At 40.2% G+C, this 21,548-nt stretch overlaps 1 protein-coding gene across 1 annotated transcript in view; it reads right to left on the bottom strand.

The window, feature by feature from the left end:
* EPHA5 (EPH receptor A5) overlaps window positions 1-21,548 on the bottom strand; it is a 208,058-nt gene that overhangs the window by 172,760 nt on the left and 13,750 nt on the right. Inside the window, 1 exon segment of the mRNA XM_068403694.1 lies at window positions 19,922-19,986. Coding sequence (XP_068259795.1) covers window positions 19,922-19,960 — 39 coding nt within the window. The 5' untranslated portion in view covers window positions 19,961-19,986.

Below are 21,548 nucleotides of genomic sequence, written 5' to 3'. Positions count from 1 at the left end.
TGCAAAACATGCAGTTAGTTTCAGAAACTTGCAGTTACTTAGAGGAGACTTAGCTGAAAGTAAAAATCACTGAAAGGAAAATTGGCCTGGTTTAGGCCAAACCAGGACAGCAAAGATGAAGGAATCATTAATGTTTCATCTCCACTATAAAACAGAACTACACTGGAAATGAGTTGGAGTTGCATGAATGTTCACAGCACCATCATGCTCCATTGCTGCCAACTGCACACTCCAATACTCGGGACAACTCATTAGCAGCAATCAGCTTTAAAAAAAAAAAATGCAATTTTTAGAAGTGAGAACTTAAGCATCTGGGTGGATACTGTCTGTATCCTACAGTGTTTTGGATCTTTTTAATTCCATCCAGGTCAAGCTTTCAAATTCCCATGCACAATCAGGACTACTAGAAACCCTCCTCCCCCACAAAGTAATGCCAAGTAAGGTGCTCTCACAGTCACACTGCTCAGAGCTGAGGGAAAACACCAAATAGGAAAGACCCAGGCTGAAACTGTGAGACTAAGCAGGACTGCTCCTCTCAAGAAGTGCCAGATGTGAAGACATATCAGAAGTCACTTAAAGTTACATGGAAAACTTCGTAATCCTCAGCCCCTATTGTTTAAACATTTGAATTTGCTACCTGAACAATTCTTCAATATTCTATTTGTAATACGCACATAAGATTTGCTGCCACGCCTTCTATTTCTGCAGCAGGCTGTGCACAAGACTTCTCAGTAAAACTCCCTTGGTGTAATATCATGTGGAAGTTTTGGCAATTCCTGAATTGCTCTGCACTACTGACAAGATAAGAAACAATGCAGGTCTCTGTAAAGCTGCAATAGCATCTCAAAACACAAGCAGTAATTTGCTAAACCAAGTGCCACCCAAACAAGCCTGCAAGAAAGAACAGCAATTAAAACTTTAAAAATTATTAGCAGTACATGTTTATGATGAAATATATTATCTGTTCAGAGACCTGCATGATTCAAGCTGTTGAAAAACGAAGAAACATCAGGACAAAGTCACCTGCCGCACACCAAGATGCAATGGAAAAAAATGAAAATGGGACAGTTTTGCTCAGACTTTGATCATTTGCATGATCAATGAAAGATGTCAGGACCAGAATCAAAATGGAAGAAGAACACAGCTTGAGGTTAGCGCAACTGAAATGAAAAGGAGCATCAGCCCCTCTCCAGCATGCCTAATCAGAGACTGCTCTGACCCCTTCCCAGAACAAAGCAATGTGTTATTTGCAAACTCTGCCTCCCCCCACCCCCAATTTTATTATTTTTTTTAAAGATTTGCAAGTCTCTGTACATCTGAATTAATATATCCATTTCAAACCGCAGTCTAGCAATTGAGGGTAAGACAATGGAGATGAGCATGAAAGAAGCAATGAAGAAACACAATACCATTAAATCATTTTTCACTGCTTAGTGTAACACTCATTGCAGAACAATTTAACAAATGCCATAACAAACAGTGTTGACACCACCTGGTTTAACACTGAAAGAGTGACAGAGCCAGATTTTCAGAAGGACTCAAACAGTATGACATACATTTTAAGTTTATAACCAAATGCTTGGATTTTCAAAGCTTTTGGGATACTGTTCACATTACTTATCATCTGATGATACCAAGAGGGTTTACAGAACAATTTTCAAAAGCAGCAAGAAACAACGTTTTCCTTGTTACCTTAATGTTATCCTAATATTTAAATCAATCAAAATGTATTTGGGGCTTCTAACTCCTACAATTGGAATAACACAAAGCATTTGGCTTATTTTGAATGCACACAACAGTGAAAATTTGCAGAAACTAAACTAAATGCTTAATCTTTATCATTGTCTTCGGCTATCTATAATTTCCTTAAAGTGAGGAAACTTTTTTTTTTAAGAGTTTCCAGTAAAACAGAAAAAAATACTTGACCAAAAAGTGCATTTAATGAAACTAAAACAGATCAAATGTCTCAGTTTTCTAATAGTTCAGGCAAAGTGATACAACTATCCATGTGCTGTGCTGGCAAAGCCTAACCTCTCAGGCATATACCAAATTTGACTAGACTATAGATGGCTCATACACCATATCAGACCCTCCAGCAAATGCATTATTGTGCTCCTGCTCCCTGGTCTCTAATCTGCCCAAAGCTTTTCATAGAGATATTACATTCATGGCTTAGGCCTTGACAACTGCACCCATAAATCAATTTTAAATCTTGCATTAATCATCTTTCTGTAATCAGCGGCTATTCAGCACAAATTTACATCTCATTTCTGTTGGCCAAACAGCCACATTAGAGCTTTGAAGCTTATTCAGGCTTAAATGATTATATTCCCTTAATAAACACTGAAGTCCTCTCAGTCCAGCTGCCGTGAGCTGCATTAACGGCATGGGGCAGCAGCAGGGGCCATCCAAAGTCTGCCTTGTGCAATGCTCCAAGCAGCAGCCACCACGCCAAACAGAATTTTTGCATTTCCAATACACTCAGACAGAAGAAATGAGAAGGCTGCTCTGCCTGTGCAGACCCTCTTACGGGAACTGTCATGCACAGCCAGCACATACACCATGCAATTTATTGCACCTCCTCCTAACAGCTCCATTTGACACCTCTTGAACGCATGAGGTTACCAGTAAGAAAACTAAAACCCAGATTTTCTGATTCCCTACATGCTGAGCACCTTACAACTGTCACCAAAAACAAAGCAAGCTGTTGAAGCTAAACCCTGTAGAAAATCCACTTTTCCCATTTGTCAGACAGCTGCAACTTTGTTCACAGCACCACCAAATTGGGTCTTAGCATGCTTTTCTCTGACCACCTCAGAATTAAGCATTGTATTTTTAATATCTGACTACATTTTTTCCTGGTTTTTGGGTTGCTCTCACTGCTTTATGCGACAAAGACTATCACATATGCAGGATTACAGTAAGCAGCTAAAACATGATCAGTTTGGGGCGGATTTTGCATGTTCTTGCCTGCAATCCCTATAGTGAAGCAATCTATCCTGATTGAACAAAGAATAATTATTTAATTAAAGATCTTCGTCAGGCCTACATTATTAAACCAGCATAAAAAGCCTCACATTGATTGTATATTCACTTTCAGCTAAGGTCTGAATCAGTATGCTAAGATCTACAAATGAATGAACAGAATGAGTTTATTACGACTGTTAAGTACTTACCTGCTATACGTAATAAATGATATATGCAGATGCTTGTTACGTTTATTCTACAACATAATGAAACTTTTAGTTACTTTTTATTATATGGGATTTAATTCCCACTACATCAGGCTTATGTTACTATTTAAATATGGCACCAGAATTACAAGGATGTAAATCTGTTGGACAGAGATGCAGCAAACTGGACCTAGATGTTTCTTTAAATCTTGCATTGAAGAAACATGGATGTGCTCATTTGTTTATGATGGATGTCCTGTATCCTAACCATCTCAGAAAAGCACATTTCTGGAGAGGTTCCATACTTCATCAGCTATTTTTCCTCACCTGCAACCTCCTGCTACTCTACGCTCTCTTCCAGCATCTGACAAACATCGAAGAACCAATTGAACGTCAACATGCCATGGCTAGAAAAGCAAATACAACTGCATGCTAAATACTGAGCTGAGATGTCTGCAGTGCAAAAATAAATGCTACTTCAGCAACCAGCTATGATAATGCAAAGTCTAGGAAAGCTGCTGAAGTTTTCAGAAGAAACTGAAAAATCTCAAATTATTTACCTAACCAAGACGTAAACCATGTGTTAACTTGATTGTAATACTGCAACACCTACATGAAGATAAAATTTCTGTTGTTGGATTGCTTTTCATCTAACCAACAAAGATCCAGGAACTGAAATTAAACACTTTTGAAGAAAAGGTAAGATAACGTAGTTATTGTAAGTTGGGGGGTGGGGGTTAACCAACCATAGGGAGAACTTGCCACAGGAGTCAAACCTCCATCATTTGAAACCTTCAAGAGAGATCTGGATAAGTTTCAGAAGAAAGTGTCTGCTCAGGCAACTTATCCCACAGCGAGCCACGTGTATCCATCACCTAAGCAAGGCAGCTTAAAACTAGCACCAACATGCCTACGCCATATGGGAGGAGAGACTGAATATATAGATATTAAAGTTTCATATATGTTCCCCTCTCACCAGGTTACAATGAGGGTCTGTTACAGGCCCAACTCTCTGAGGCACAGAGGGGAAGAACACAGAAATGCTGAGGACATACAGTTCCTCATAGGAAAAACTATCAAAAAAAAGCTCAAACAGAAAATGAGTAAGTTGGTCTATTGTTAGTTCTTTGCCTGTTCAATTAAGCTACACGCTCATACTACCATTATTTTCCATCCAGGGTACACTGTGATTAACAGTGGGTTAGAAGTTCGAACAGTAAAGTAGAAGAAGTAGCTAAAAATACAGACATGGGAAGGGGCTATGTTTCTGTAGGAGAAAAGAGATTGCCATCAATCAACCCTTCCTCCAGCAGTACAAGATTCAGGTTAAGATAGGAAATGAAGGAAAGTGTACAGAGCCACAGTCTGTTCATCCTAGGTGGCGATGGACCCATTGGGTTTGGCCACCCTAAACATTCTGACCTGCCATCCCGCACAGCTCCAGCCTTTGGTGTTTACTTTCATTGGTGCTTCTCCCCTACCACTCCAGGGCCAGTCAGAAAACTACAAGGACCTCCCTTGGACTTGGATATGAAGAGACACTTTCACAGCAGGCCCATCACAGAATGCAAGCTTGTCTCAGTTTTGTGCAGCTTAAGGACATAACACAGTTGAATTGCAGCAATAGCATTTTATTGCTAGACACGATAATCCTCATCCATGGTCTGAATTTCTGGTAAAAAATGTTTTAAATAATCTTCAGGAGTCCCTCAGCACAGAAACTACATATGATAATTTATCCATCCCTGTTCTAGACCTTACACTCACTCTACAACATGGACTGATTGACCACTTCACACGAATATGAAATTACAAACACAGTTTCATCATTATTTAGCAGTTAAACCATGAAATCAATTCCCTTTCAATCTTTCTCTCTTCAGCTTCAGACTCTTTCAGTGAAACTGGATGCATGTTTCACAAAGTGTTGAAGTTAGAAAGGAAAAGGATGAATGAATGCACTTTAGAAAATAAATTAAAAGGACAATTCTCAGAGAATTAGCATAGGAAACAGCACTTCTACAGGTTATGTGGTTAATTGGCATCATTCTGCTTACCAAAACACATACCCACTTAAAGTTAGACAGATGAAGAAATGGCACTCTGATGTTGAAAAGTTGCCCCCATAGTGCACAATACATAAAGCTTTCTAATACTGTGTGCTCTCATCCATAAATTATTGTGCAAAGAAACTTAAAACAGTAAGCAGTGAAAGAAATTTCATACTAAGTAAAGGAATAAGTCATTTAGGGGAAGGACACAAAAACCTGTTATTGCATCTCCATAGCTTCCCCTCGCCTTGGGTGCAAGTGATATAGGATTGGACCCAAAGAACTCTACCACTCATACACACAAAAGGAGAATTTTCATATTTGTGTGGACTGAAGCAGTCAGAGACAGGCCATTCAAGCACACGGGTGATTTCAGTGCAGTCTGCTCTGCTCAGGGATGCAGAGTCCTGAGATGCTGCAAGGTATTTGGCTTTGCAGGCATGAAGCCCTTACTTGCACTAAAGCTGATGCTGAGCCAGGACTGAATCCGACCTTTCCCGGGCTTTAGGAGGCTGCAGGGTTATATCTTCCCCTGTTACAGGAACCTGTTTTCCCACCAGAAACAACGTACCTGATGCACTTATGTAGTAGCACATCCATCTCCCATGGACTCCCCTTAACAAATAACCAAGCGCCCAGGTCAACTGACGGCAGAGGCTTCAGCACAGCTCTAGCACACAGTTTCAGGTCATAGATACATCTGGCACTGTACCCCAACTCCTCCCTGCCACAGCATCCAGCTGAGCAGCCGCTAAGATTTCCCTTCACTTCTACCTGGCTTCCATCACAAGGATGATTTTTTTTTTCTCCTCATGATCCATTTGCCTCACAGAGCAAACAAAAAGATAATGCAACACTTTACTAAGATCACTTCCAGAAAGCCACTTTCATTTCAAATGGCAACACTTCAGCTAGGATAAATTGTAAAGATCCCAGAAAAGAGAGTGCACAGCTACTCGAAAGATCAAAACCCTACTTTACAGCACAAAAATCTGTAAAAAAAAAAAATTGAAGAAAAGGCTGGGATGTGGCTAACTGGCTTGTAGCCTCTACTTGTCTGAAACAGGGTGTGGGAAGGAGAAAGAGAGATGGCTAGTACATACCTGTAAAGTTAGCAAGAAGAGGCTTAACAAGATCCATTGACGGAGAACTGAAGTTTGACCAATTCAAGCTAGAAAGTTTAGTTTGTCCTATAACAAGGACAGCTTTCTGTTAGCACAAGCTACAAAGGGATATGGTGGACTCACCATAAGAGGAAGACTAAATCAAAGAAGAAATCCCTCTCCAGAATATGCACCGTAGGTCAAATCAAGGTTATGGACGCAAGGACCCCTGGTTGGGTGGTTAAAACCACAACATGTACATACCACAGGAGATTCAACTATGTAATGTTACCAGACCCACTGGCCTTAAATCCTGTGAAGCTACAACACCATTACCTTCAGTTCACACATTCACAAATCTGCTTTTATTTTTAAATAACGAGAACTAGCAAATAGTATAATATTGTGCTTTTTTTTCAATTGATTGTTTTACTCCACCAGCAAGGAAACTATAACTCAGTAAGAAACAGCATGTCTAGAATGTCAATGATTTGCAATTAACATTTTTGAACAGCGGGGAGTTGCCCAACTTTCTTTTTTAATATCACTTTGATTACTTATGTATTTACTGTAATATGGGAGAAAACTAGTTCAGTTCTCAGATTTAAAGCTGTGCAGAGCAAAGAAGAAAGGAAATTTGCCAAGTAATAGCTTTGGTCACAGCAAAGAGTGAAAACAATATTTTCACACAAAACTTTCTCTCTTTGTTGCTTTATTTTTGAACAGATAAAACAAAGGTTAGAAAAAAGGAAGGGGACAGACTGTTTTTTAAAGGCAACAATCAAGACTCTGCTAACTTAGGCTCATTCCCAGTTCAAGAAAACACAGGACACCTATGGCACTAGCACCCATTTTGGGTCTCAGTTACCTGCTTTATCCTTAATCAATGGGGGACACGACGTGGTCTTCCAGCAGGTACAGACGCACCAGGGAATTCATCTGGGAAAAGCCCCTCTTGTACAAAAAAGCTCAACACAGATTCTGGCTTCTGCCAAAGGCCCTCTGCAACACCTGGAGAGATGCACAGGGACTTTTGCACACCCAGCTTCAGCAGGGTCAGCCTCTGCAAACAGCAGCGCTGTGGGAAAACACCCCAGGTTAGCACTGGAGAAGCTAACCCTGCAAGCAGAAAACCTCAGGAGTAGTGCTGTACTCAAAAGGGGCAAGGAAGAGAGGAGTCCAAAAAGTTTACCTGGGCTAGTGGCATCAAATAAAATAGTTTTGCAAACACCAAGAAAGGGCTGCTCAAGATTCCTTGCTTTCTTACCAACACCTTCACAGCAAAAGCCTTTTACAAACATTATACAGGCAGCATCATAACCAAATCCCCTGGGGGCTAAAGACATTTGCCAGTTCAATACACTTATACAGCTCTGAGAAACAGGCTCTGCCAGACTTAGTTACTGTGACACCAAAGGACACAATAGCTCCTTGCTATCTGTACTGCCTGTCCAAATCAAGACCACCCCTCCAAGTTAAATATAGCAGACTCTGAATAAGCAGCATTTTGAAATTGAATATACAGGGCTTGGGAAGCTGAGCTTACAGCCTGCGTAATCGACACAAATATTCAATTATCATTAAAATTAATAAGTAGGACAACAACCAAATCCCCCGACGGGTTTTGATTATCTCAGTCTGGGTATTTATCAGAATTACTCTGACACACTGAGTCACTGGGCTCTGGCCGACGGGCACAAGTCGCTCCTTAGCCCATGGCGGTTTCCTTCACACTGGAAGCATCATGACATCCAACATCAGGAAAAGACAAGTACCGCACAAGAAAGGAGATGGATATCTGAAACTGTGCAAAAAGGTTTGATTTGGTCTGAAATGTGTTTCCAAGTGAACTATTTATTTCATTCCTGTTCAGCAGTTGTACTCCACCTTGCTGTAATTCTGCAAAGTGAATGCAGCCACCGCTTTTACGGGGAAGCACCGACCTGCTCGCAGTCACCTACCCCATGACCTAACACTACGTATCAATGATTGCAATTCATTTATTTTCTGATCATCTGGACATCTGTAGTGATCGACATAACTAGTAATTCTTTTCTAAAACTTCATCATTTTTAGGCTGATTTTCCCAGCACTAGAACTGAAATCGTCAGGGCTTTGCCCAACTGTTGTATTAATCAATACCCATATTTTTAAGGATGTAAAATAAACTCCAGAATTAGCAGAGACACAAAAAGCATATATGCTGCCATTGAGGTTAACTACATAGGAACATTCAGTTATTCAATCTGGCATCAAAAGAAAGCAAACAGGAAAGCAGAAGATTGTGTAATGAAGTGACTTTATCTCACGGGATTATACTTGTGGTTATGACTTTAATTGTGTAGTCTAGAAGGATTTGCAACAAACTGAATAATCTCACATTATTGTAATGATTTGTAATCACAACACTGGCTATGATTTACAGGCTTACTATACATTTGCATTGCAATCAACTAATACAGTCAGTGCATGTCCTACAATTTGTAAAAGCACTTAAAATTGCGTCTTACAAAGCAGCTCCAACAGCTGTCCAATCAGTTTGGAAGGTTTGAAACCAAGGCAAAGCTCTCAAGTGTGAATCTTCCCAATTTTTGAAGAAAATAAAGCTAAAATAAAACAAAACTGAACACCCCCAAGGCTTCTGAACAGAAGACCAAAAGCCACATTTTTGCTGTCCTTTACTGTTGACCGAACCAGATGTCTGAGCAGACATCACACAGAGCTGAAGTTATTTTTATGGCCCTCAACTTCACGTGACAAACTTCAAGAAGGACCCCCAGGCTCCAGCAGGAAACCACGAGACTCACATCATCAGTGCTGTAACTGGAGTTTGCAGGCTGAATATGCAGAGACAACCTCTCCCCCACCCAAAAAAACTCCCCCAAAATAAAAACAGAAAAAAAATTGAGGTCTCAATGAAAAAGGCTACCAGCACATGCAAAAGGTGGTAGATTTTCTAAACAGCTGGAGGAAAAAATAGCAAGTCTAAGGCCTCCTTTTCAGAAACAGACAACTATCCCACCCCACTTGGTATCCGCTGGGTACACTTAGGTCTTGGGGATATTGTCCCTCAGGACTGCTCCCTACAAGCAGCACATCTACATCAGAGAAACTCTAGCACCTAAAAAAAAAAAAAAAAAAAATCAATTAATTCTGAAAGTTCACTTCCAATAAGTAGATATTTAAATCACAAAGTCCTGTCATCACCTCCTCTCCCACCCTGCCCTCACTCACCAGTTCTTGGTCTAGCTCACAGCCAAAGGCAAGACAGGGGAGGGCCTGACTTTAACAAGAACACAAAGCCAGCAGCTCTTCCTTGCAACCAGAACAGAACTGCAAATGGATTAACGGTGTACACCCAACATGTCAAATCACATTAAGAAATACTCTGCGCTATCTTCTCCTGCCAACTGCATCTTCTGTAACAGCATTATGGACTGTCAATATTACGGGAACAATCATTGCTGTTATAGGAAGACCTTTGAAGATAAGGGCCATGTCACTTGCCCCAAAATATTTTTTGCTGAAGTCAAAGGAGAATTCTTGCAGCATGAAGGCTCAGTCCTTCCCCTATTTCAGAGACAAAAGTTCTCATCTTTGATACTGCAAGAAAGCATCCCAAGGAGGGTAATTACCCACAGAAAGTACACATCTTTATAAGCTTCTGGTTTATCTTATCTCAGCACAGCAACAGATCTACAGGACACTCTTTTCTGTGTTTCAATATATAGGTAGTTCATATACACCAAAATCAATAAGATGCACAGTCTTAAAGTGCAACCAGACTTTAGGAATGGATAACTTTTCTAACAACTTAAACACATCTGCTTAAAATAGAATAATTTTATTTTTTTCTACCATTCATTTTGTTAAATCAAGAATTTAATATAATCAAAGCAGCAGCCTGGCACTTGCCAGAGTAATGAACACAAAAGAGACATCAGCAAGAATACACAAGTTAAATGCTTATCAGAGCATTTTAGCAAGAACCAGGTATCTAATAATACCTTTCTTCTTCGAAAGCAGCAAAAGGAGGCAAGTCAAGGGCTGTACTGGGGGTGTTTCAGCCTGGTCTGACAGATGCAATTTTTAGAAAGCCATCAGCAACCTCTACTCCTCACCATCACCACCCCCTTCTCCTGGGAGCTGCCCCAGAGGTGCCCAGCTCAGCAGGCAATTCCTTGTCCTCCTCCCTCCATCAACATGCTGATACACAGCCCCCGCTCTTCTTGCAGGGTCTTGCTTCCTACCCACCCCCAGGGCCTGATCCTGCCTCCCCTGCAGCTATCTCTGGCAACTCGTCCATGGATTATTCCTTACTAAGATCATACAGGAGTAGGTGAGGATCAAACTAACGTGCAAGTGTCATTCACTCCTAACTCTAAATCACTACCACATCACCAATGTGTTTTCAGTAAACTATCTTGAAATAAAAATAAGGAACAGTAATTTCCCATCATACACAGAAAAAATAATTGCTTTCTCCCCTAAATGCTCACAACTCCCCACAGGATAGCAGGGTCTCTTTTTTGAGGGTTTTGAGGTGGTTTTTTTTTTCCCCTAAACCCTCTGACCATGCAGGGGAAGCAGCAGCCACTGTTCAGCCCACGGGGTACACACAATCCATCACGACAGCTTGGCAGCATACAATGTCACAGTGGTAACACAGAGATGACACAGCTGGGTGTCACGCACATTCCCCCTTCAACAGTGCTTCATCATTCATGTTGGGAAGAGCCTAAAAGCTGGTGAGAGGAGCTACCACTTTTCTTTGGGGAAGAGTTAACACACAACCCCCAAAAGGATGTATTTGCATCCATGCGTACTCCTGGTACTTGATCTGTTTTGCCACAGTATTTTCAATATTAAAGCTGACAGACCTCATGATTACTGCCTGCTTTAGTCAGACACAGTAAATCATATAGCTCAGCATGCTTTTTCCCCCCAAAATGAAGACATCTTAAGAAATTAAGATGATAAAACCCAATTATTTTGAGGCAAAAAGAGCTTCCAACTAAAATACTGTTATTTTCTTTCATTAGCCAAAAACCCAGTCCCACCCTCCCCTTCAGCAACTGAAAAACACCCTGTTTTTGTGACTGGGACAAGCAGAGAACATGATGCTGCCATTTTCAATCTCTGAAAATCCTGAACCATTCCTATTAATAACTTGAAAAATGGATGAAAGTGTGTTCTAACAGTCCTAGGTGTTCAGCTGCCCACATATCAGGACTTTGCAGTAAACCAGAAGTCAAACAGAAGGCTCTCCTTACTGGTTTTAAGCTAGGTGATGGATCTTCAAAAAAGCCCTCTAACTTTTATTGTCTTCGTTCACTGTGCAATACACAAGACAACCACTGCTCATGAAGACAAAATAGCAGCTTCCATTTTTAACACTATTTTCAGGAATTTTGCATTTAAAATTTTCTCCTAGACAAACCTACCACGTGTTTCCCTTTCTGAAGCTAGCATTCATTTTATTTCATGTCTTTTGAGCTGTCTTTCCTGAATGAGTAACATGAAAAGTAAGCCAACTTTCGTCGATTATAAGAACATTAAATAAATCAAACAGGACTGCAGTCTTGAATTTACCCAAATAAGCCATTAACCTGAATAAAAATATATGCTGTGAAATGGGGCAAGAGCAAGGCCAATGCATTTTAATTCATATAAAAGGATTATATAATTAAGTGATAAGTAATCCACTGATACATATATTTAGCGTATGAAGTAGTAAGTAACATACTACAAAAATTCATCAACATAAGCTATAAAATCCTACTGCATGTTTTATAAACCCTGGGCTGTTGCATATGCATTCTTCAATGGTAATACTTTATTCTGCAAAGTTTCAGATTCTACATGACAGCACTACATTTATACATTTTAATTGTATGGTTACTAACTGTTGGATACCAATATTTCTGAAATTGGCACAAAAGTAACAGAGAAAACAATGGTTTTAGAAGTTAAAGCTCTTCAAAGCTCTTTTATTCCCAAAAGTAATTCCTATACACTAGAGAAAAAAAAAAGACTTTTTAGCGTGAAAGGAGATTATTGTTTGCCCAATGAGTTTGTGTGGAGGATCCTAATCCTGACAACTGTATTTATAAAACAATCAGACTTCATTTCATCTATGGTGGATTTTCAAGACTAGGATAGTAATATATTATTCCAGTAATACAGTTCTAGCAGAGATAAGATTTGCTTTATTCTTAATCTTACTAGTATTAATTTATTTTACAGTACCTTAGAGCACTCTATGCATTTTAGGTCTCCTTTAATAAGACCTACGCCTCACCAGATGCTGCTCCCCAATAAAGGCTTGATTTATGTCAACAGCGTACAAACCAAAGGGCAGCTAGATGAGAGTCCAGGACAACAAGTTTAAGAGCATTCTCAAATGGAGTGCGAAGATTTAACTTCAGATAGGAAAGAAGATATGAGAAAGGACATGAATAAAATGGTGAGGCTATTCAGTGAGAACTGTTGTCTAGCATGAGGTGCTCTGGTTTAAAAGCAGCTACATACCATAGCTAATCTGTTGCAGGCATCAGAGAAGCAGAACTTAAATATAGGGTGTTGAATGAGTAACAGTAATGTGGTTTTTAAGCAGGGCAAGATAAAAAAAAAGAAAGCTCAGAGAGAAAGTAAAACAGATCTCACCCTAGACAGAGTCAGGACAAGCTTTCAGACAACAGGGCTTCAGATGTAGGGCTAGAAAAGACCAAAACAGATCACCTGGTTTGTTCCTCCAGAAGAGATGAACTCTGCTTGACCAGAGTAACAGAGATGACGATGTGACCTGCTGTCAGAGACCTCCTGTGAAAGAAACCCCATGTCTGCCCCAAAGATGCACCAGTATAAAGTACTTTCCATCATATTTAACCTGAATCAGCTTAGCTGAAACAAATCCTGCTTTTCTTGTTCTACCCATTGCCAACCTGGGCAAGAGGTTATTCCTTTCTTCTCTACATCCTTCAAGGTGGTTGCGGACCAGTCCAATACTCTGTGCTACGCTCAACTCCATCAGCCTTTTCACACATGCTACATCTCTCCATTGCAGAGCTGATCTCTTTAGATTTTGATTGATAGAATCATATAAAATCATAGAATAGTTTGGGTTGGAAGGGACCTTTACAGGTCATCTAGTCTAGCCCCCCTACAATGAGCAGGGACATCTTCAACTAGATCAGGTTGCTCAGAGCCCTGTCCAATCTGACCTTGAATGTTGCCAGGGATGGGGCATCTACCACCTCTCTGGGCAACCTGTTCCCATGCTACACCACCCTCATTGTAAAAAATTTCTTCCCTATATCTAATCTAAATGTACCCTCTTTTAGTTTAAAAGCATTACCCCTTGTCCTATCACAACAGGCCCTACTAAAAAGTCTGTCCTCATCTTTCTTGTAGGCCCCCTTTAAGTACTGAAAGGCCACAATAAGGTCTCCCCAGAGCCTTCTCTTCTCCAAGCTGAAGAAGTCCAACTCTCTCAGCCTTTCTTCATAGGAAAGGTGTTCCATCCCTCTGATCATCTTCATGGCCCTCCTCTGGACCCGCTCCAACAAGTCCATGTCTTTCCTGTGCTGAGGGCTGATATATTCAAGCTCTGTGAAACAAATGCAGCTCTACAAGCACTGGCGAGGCCACCAACTCACCAGGGAAATCCACCAATTTGAACAGTACTCAGCTGGCCGAATTCCACTGCCATTAACTCCAGCATCTTCAGTCTCTGGAAATTTCAGAGTTTGACACGTGAATTTAGCACTGCTTTAAACCACAGTTTAGTTCAATTATCACAAGAGTCCTGCACAACTGCATTATTAACTTCTGGTGTCTTTTCAGACCTAAAGCTCAAGCTCTTTTGTTACAATTATGTGATACAATACAAGTATGCGTGAATCATTCTGGCACACTAGAACAGGCAGCATAACCAAAAGAAAACACATCATCATGGCCCCACGGGATATGAGCAAAAACAACCAGGTAAGCACATTAAGAACCAGGGGGAGAGTCACAGAGGGGAAAAGTTTACATATATACAGATACTGCATTTTACCTTAAGGAATCCTAGTGGAAAACAAGCCCTCCATATATTTCAACTCTATTGAACTCAACATCATACCACAAATTATTCATGTAAAATTCCTTTTTTCTGTATATAACAGAAAATTTTAAGTACTGCTTTGGTTTGGATTACTCAGTTTACTTCAAATACTTAGACGTGCAGTATGTTTCTTAATAACCTGTGCACGCACAAAAACATGTACATATAAACAAAGCATCCAAATGGCAGGTTTTTACTGTGTCATTAATGTATTTTTTTCACCTACTCAGTTATTACTCATTTCCATCATGCTCCCTGAGTTGCATTATTGCCATGTTACCATATCCCCCGATTCTTCTTCTACACTGGTCACAGCCAAGCAGCAGCATTTGCAGGAAAAAAAAACACAGGCTGCCAGAAGTACTGCCCTGAAAATGCCAATTATAATCATAGCTACATGACACAGCTCATTGGTGCCAAGAATCCTTCTTCTCCTTTCACTACCCCCTATCCCTCCTCCTTTATTTTATTTCTATCCCTGAGGGCAAACACTGCCTCCAATCCAGGATCCCTGTATAAAATCTCTATCTGAACTAAGACTGACAGAGAGCAACATGAATCCATTCACAAACCATGCTGAGTTATCTAAAGTACTGTTATTTTTAACTTCAAAAAGGCACCCTAGAGTACCTGTCCTCAAACGAATGAGCCAAAAATGCTGCTCGCAAAAAAAAACAAAACAAAAAACACCAACATCCTACATAAATGAAAAACAACTTTCAGAATCAATCCAGCTGAGTTTACCCCCCCAACTTTTGGTATTTGGCCTTATTAACCACCAAAAGCAGGGGAAATTGCTTTTCCTCTTGCCATTCACATGCAAAAAGTCATCTAGCTCTCCCATTTTCTGCAGTGAATAAAGAATTATGAACATCTCCACAGGAGCAGGTTCCTTAGTACATGTTTATTTTCCTGTCTGAGCCTAAAAAAAAAATCCTAGAACACGGAGCTGTGCAATGAGCCACAGCACACAGCCAGTACCCCAAGGACCACAGAGGCTTTCCTGTTCTGTGCTGCAGGAAGGTCAGGGAAATCAATAGGAGGTGGAGGAGATGGAACAGGACCCGTTACACAAAAGCAAAGCAGGTGTGTGGCACTCTGATTTGGACAGAAAAAGAGTACTTCTAAGCCATAAAGAAGTAAGTTTTAAAATAAACTCTGAAAGGAGGGAAGGTCTGAAACAAATAAATCAGCGCTATTATAGCCACTGAAACTAAAATCAGACATAACTGCTTAATAAATCAAGCCAGCTAAAAGAAAGCATTTATTTTAATAAGTAACTTTTGCAATTATCTGGATATTGTTAAAAGTGGCTGTGTTTTTACTTGGCCAGACCAAGTAAGACTGAACAGCACAGGTTTACAGGAGGCTCTACGTAGCTTCTCCCCCTGCTATGGCTTTGCAGGGAGCCAAAATGCATTACGCAGTCTCCTGACAAATCAAGGGAGGAGAGGAGGCAACACATCCTACAAACACTGCCTGACCTGGCCATTTCTCTCACAGCACTTACCATTGTTCCTACTTCTGTGAGCTTCCATGTAATAGAAATGAATGTTTAGCACAGGCAGTTTCTGTGGGTCAGAGCTAGTCAATGTCACAGCCATATATAACGCACATGTAAACCTCTGATGTGCCCAGTTTGGGCAATCCTAAGCAGCACCCCAGGAAGAAGTCCGGAGGTAAAGGAGACTCGCAAGTTTTGCAGACCTGCTGTACAAGTATAGGCTTTAATAAAAAAAAAAAAAACAAAAAACGACTGGTTTTGATGATGTGCTTCGAGGGCTTCCTACTACACAAGAGGGACCAGACTTTTCTGATACAGCCTCTGGTAATTCCAATAACCTCCTTCAGATTAAAGTAAACTTACATGAGCAAAGTCCAAATTGTCCCTCTGGCATGTAATAACAAGATCAATTCCCGACTTCAGCTGCGAAGGGGGAAGCATTTCCATGCTGACCACGCTCCACTGGCAGGGAGAGTCCCTCTTCCAAGCTCCATGGCCATGCGGACCTCACAAAGACTTTGCTCACACTCTTCACAGACATGACTGCAGGTTTAAGAGCCGACTGCATGACTGCTGCAAGCTGCTGAACCCACACAGGCAGGGAAGGCCTCCTGGGACAGCCAGGAAGCCACGCTACCAGGGTTCATTAAACCTTCAGAGTAAAGCAGCAGAAATAATAATGCACCTTCTCCTGCACAACAGACAGTTCTTCATACCAGCAGTACGTTTCAAATTGTTTCAACCCCTGCTTGGCCATGGCATATTTCAGTCACATTATTTCATTTCCACTGGTCCCTCAATACTCCATATGACAGAAGAAGGGGATTTTTCTTATCTTCTATGTGCATGGGAGAAATGAAGGCCAGCCAGGCTGCTAGGATACTGGACACTACCAAAACCTGTACCAAATAAGCACCTAGCTAGACAAAGTTCTGCAGAGGCAACCCTTGGCTAAAGTACTCCTCTCCCTTCCCCTAAAACCCATTACTCACTAGATGAGCTGGTACATGCTGTTTAGCAGTGGACCAAGGTCTGATCTTGTGGGGATTAAAGCAGCTGTGGTGCTTTATTTGGAATTGCAGCCATGAAACAGGTCTACCTCTAAGCCTAATCTGTCTCCATACTGGAGGGTCAGTCTCCTTCCTATACATCACTGCTTTCATTTCCCAAGCTAGATCAGATTTTCCCATTGTGTTCAGCAAAAATGAGGTGAGCAACAGGCTAAATGAGGACAGCTGGACCTCCTTGGAGCATGGAATATCTTAAAGCTTTAATATACAAAAATTACCATAGGACACAGCTATAATAAAAATTTAGACTATGACACCTACAAAAGGTTCTGCCAAAAGCAAGCTCATTTGGCTTTACTGGACTTCTTACTCCCATTGTTTTGGTGGGTGTTTTTTGGGGTTGTTTTTTTTTTCTCATGTTTTTTGGTTTGTTTTTTTTTTGTTTGTTTGTTTGGTTGGGTTTTTTTTAATAAATGTGGAAAACTGTTTTCAAATCCTACCAGCTTGAGCCTTTGTGATACACAGATAACTTCTCCCAGGCACTCACATACAACTACAAAGATTAAACACTTGCTTTCTTTAACAGCAGCTCTGCTCCTGGTAGAATCTCCTACTTCTAGCAGATGTGGTTCTAGGAAAAATACTAAGTTTCCTTAAGATTCATAATAAAAACCAAGTGCAGAAGCTGAAACACTAGAAGAGTTGAAGGCTGCTTCAAAAGCTAATGTATCTTCAGTTGGGAATAGATCACCATTGAAATTACTACCAAGTACTTGAAAAGTTACTAGACTCTACAGGATACTGTTAATAGCAATAATAAAATACCATGCATCAAAAAGTTTACTTCAGCACATGGCCTGTATCTACACACTGCAGTGTTGAAAAGTGTGACACGTTATGACATTTCTGTTCCTTTCTTTCATTGGGGACTGTGCAGACAGACACATGGACCTTCCAAAATTTTCCCTAAGAGGACATACTGAAATAAATTCGTATGAGAATACCTCAAAAAGAACAGCTTGCATATCCCTGATCTCAATTAAAGCTCCCTCCTTTTCCAAATTCAAATCCTGAAGTGAGATTTACTATTTATACAAGGTAGATCTTTTTAAAAAAATAAGCAAACAGAGTATGATAGCTGATTACAGAGCAGATAAGGGGGTTAGAGAAGTAAGTCTGGAAAGACTTTTTTCAGTACTTGTAAAATACTGTAACTATATTAGGCCAAGAAAGAGACAACTGAATTTTGAATGAATTTTTATGATGTCCCATGAAAACAAATAAGATTAAGAGGAGATTTCTAGAAATTCAAAAACCAACTGCCTGATTCACTTTTTATTTGTGGAAGTTAATTTCAGGAAAAAATCCTCCCTTTTGAGTCAGTAACCATTAATTCGGCATTCATGAGTGCACTTACAGGTGCTGTCTGGAAACTGAGCTTATAAACATAGAAAGGTTTCTCTAAATAATGAAAACACCACAACTGAGGCTTATGCACAGGATATTTAGCTCTTCATTTACTCATCTACACATACAGACCCAGGAATCTTCTCAACTCTTCAGGCCTAGTTATTTCTCTACTGCTATTCCTGTAAGGACACTGGGATATACAGCAACTGTACTTTCCACCATAGGAAAGAAACTTAGAAGTGTTGAAAAAGGAAAAATCTTCCATTAAGAAGTGGACACTGGGATCTTTATACTGTGCCATGGCACCAATACATTGCTCTGCCAGCATGTCTGGCACTGGTTATTCTGATGGCCACACCTGCAAAGGGAGCAAGTTTATTGATTTAAAGCCAAGAACTAGAGAAAAAACATTGTTATAGACTCCGACCGCAACAGGATTAGATCTTGAACTGAGCTGAGGATAAACTCAGCTCCCCGTGTAGCTTGTCCATCCCTGCAAGCATGCAGCTCATCTGAGTGAGGCTGCCATTTCTACAAAACCTTTCATCTACACAGAATATATGGAAAGGCAGATTTTAATTCACTGTCTAATATATGTGCAGGACTGGCTGCATTTTATATAAAAACTGCCACCTTTTTATGACAATTACACTGGAGTCCAAGACAATTTTGCAGCCTGTTTCAGCTGGTGAGTAAAATTCTGGAATAACACATTCTTGAGAGCTGCTCTGTTGGAGGGCTCAGTTGTGCAGCATTTCTGTCTTGAGATGCTTTCTGACTTCACACGGTGCTCATGGCTCCCAGGAACTGAGAGGAATACTCAGCGCCATGCAGAACTCAACCTTTCAACACAGTACTAAAGCTCTGTTACACTACAGCAATGAGGATGTCCCAGCCAAACCAAAGACCAGAAGTCACAGCAATGACTGCTCGCATAATGCAGTCAGGCCAAGCACATACACCAGAGGGTATTAATGTATCTAAACTCCTGCACTTATTTCAGCTATCAAATTAGAAGTCCATGCTCTTTCAGTTCTCAGTATAGTTAATGGTAAGAGGCAGAGGCTCTTCAAGGTGCTTAAAACTCAGCTCCTGGTTCAGTGTTATCAGCTCACAGAATTTTATCATGAGCCTGAAAAGTATTTCTGAACAGCCTTCTTCATTTAAAGCTAACAGTAATGTCCCTGACCCCATGTTTCAGAAGAAAACCTCCAGAAAATTGTGTTGTACATTTACCCCAAAGGCTCAAGAAAAGAAAAGGAATTTATAATTTAAAAAAAAATTTAAATAGCCTCATGGATTTTTTTCATGAAGGAAGGAGTGAGGGGGCTGACTCATCATTTTTTTTCCCCTCATACTTGTGGCTGGCTCTACTGCATAAATAAATCAATCCCCTAGCCACACTGCTCCATTTTTCCAGTCACAGCTTGTTGTTTTATTTATTTTTTCCCCTCCATTGCCAACAAATCACTCCAGGGATTTTTTAAACCCAGTAGTCTACTTTCCGAATGGAAACGGTTAGTGTAATTTGTGAGAGAGAAGCGATCAACAACAGAAACTTACCCCATTTTTTGGGTCGGCTATCCATCCTAGATCCCCCATTACTGTGCGCGAGTCCAGTAAATTCACTGAAAATAAAAGAAAAAAATGTTAAGGAAGATGGATGGATTACAAATTTCAGTAAATATTTCAAGGTTTGGGTGGTAAACAGGCTGTTTATAATTAACCGAGGAAGCTGGATTTTTGTAAAGCAGAATAACAACGCAGTAACTCCTCTAACAATGAGATCATACACAGAAAACAATTCTATATATGCATTACTTTATTCCTTTGAGATCTGCCACTGAAACCAAGTTGCAAATGCACTAAACTTCTGTAAGATCCAGATCCTTCATGCTCTTAGGATCTGGTCTTTTGGGGGGAATAAATACATAATGCACACTGTGTGTTTATGTGTATATGCAAGACATACAGCATGTAGGTATACACATACACTCACAAATATCTACATGTGTTTATACACACATTTCTTCTAAGGTGGCATATGTTTTTAGCATAATCAGAACTTTAAGACAAAAATGAAACAAGAAACAAGATGCAGAGTTTCCTGATTATTATTAACTCAATTTTAAACTATTTTATGTGCAAGTATTACAGTATTACTGTTATCGGGAATCTATTCTTTTCTCCCTCTCCCACATTTTTCCAGGTCTTTGACAACTTCATTGTAAGACATCAAAGGGATTTTTTTTCCCCCGCACAAAAATTCCAAGTAGCTTTGTTAGCTCACATAAGCAATCAACAATTTACATTAAACAGCAAAAAACTATTCCCAAGCTTATAACATTTTTCCCCCTCATATTACCCAAAATACTGAGTAAAAAGTGTGAAGTAATTAAATCTACACACATTTAGGTAAGGAAAATTACGGCAGCTTCTGGTGCGGAGCTTTCACCTCCTGTACCCAGGGCTTTAAATCTCCAAGTTAAAAGCTTGTCTCTGAATCAACAGCTGTCATCCAAAAACTTCAGCCTAGGAGGAACTTACTTCTACTTTAAAAGCACACAATTTCCTTCTCTTTGGATTAAAACAGTCACTTCTCACAGTGTATTTGTCTGCTTAATAGCTTACTTTTTGTACTCATGTCCCTCCCAAAAATGAAGCGATTTCCCTGGGTCTTCAATTCCTGATCTCCACCCTATGTGCTCTTTAAAAATCCCACTGGAAGTTTTCACAATTGCACTTTGAAGACTTCCCAGCCCACGATGATCTAGCCCAAGAACAAGTTTGAAACAGGTGGAGGCAGCTTTGTGCTCACTCCTTTAGTACCAGTCATGTAGGTACTTCAAGATTGCTAGAGAAAAGAAACAAACAGGTTGCATGCACAAGCATATGTGAGTACCTTAACCCTAGTACTCATATCAGGATGATTTGCTGTCTCTGCACTGCCAAATATACCAGTGCAAACACCTATGAGGCATACAGACCCTTCCTTACATCGGCCCAGGTCACCCTGCAGCAGGGCACCACAGACAAAATTAAAAATGCTGCCAACTGAGTACCTCAGATATCAGGATTACACTATTTACAGAGGCACAGTAATAAATCCCAGAAAAACACTATACTAAAAGGCATGCTCCTTTAAAATCTCATGGAATATTTAAAAAACAAATGAAGATTAAACAGATTC

This window comes from Nyctibius grandis, chromosome 6 (genome assembly GCF_013368605.1).
Source record: "Nyctibius grandis isolate bNycGra1 chromosome 6, bNycGra1.pri, whole genome shotgun sequence".
NCBI lineage: Eukaryota > Metazoa > Chordata > Aves > Nyctibiiformes > Nyctibiidae > Nyctibius > Nyctibius grandis.
This window is presented reverse-complemented; position numbering and strand designations above follow the sequence as displayed.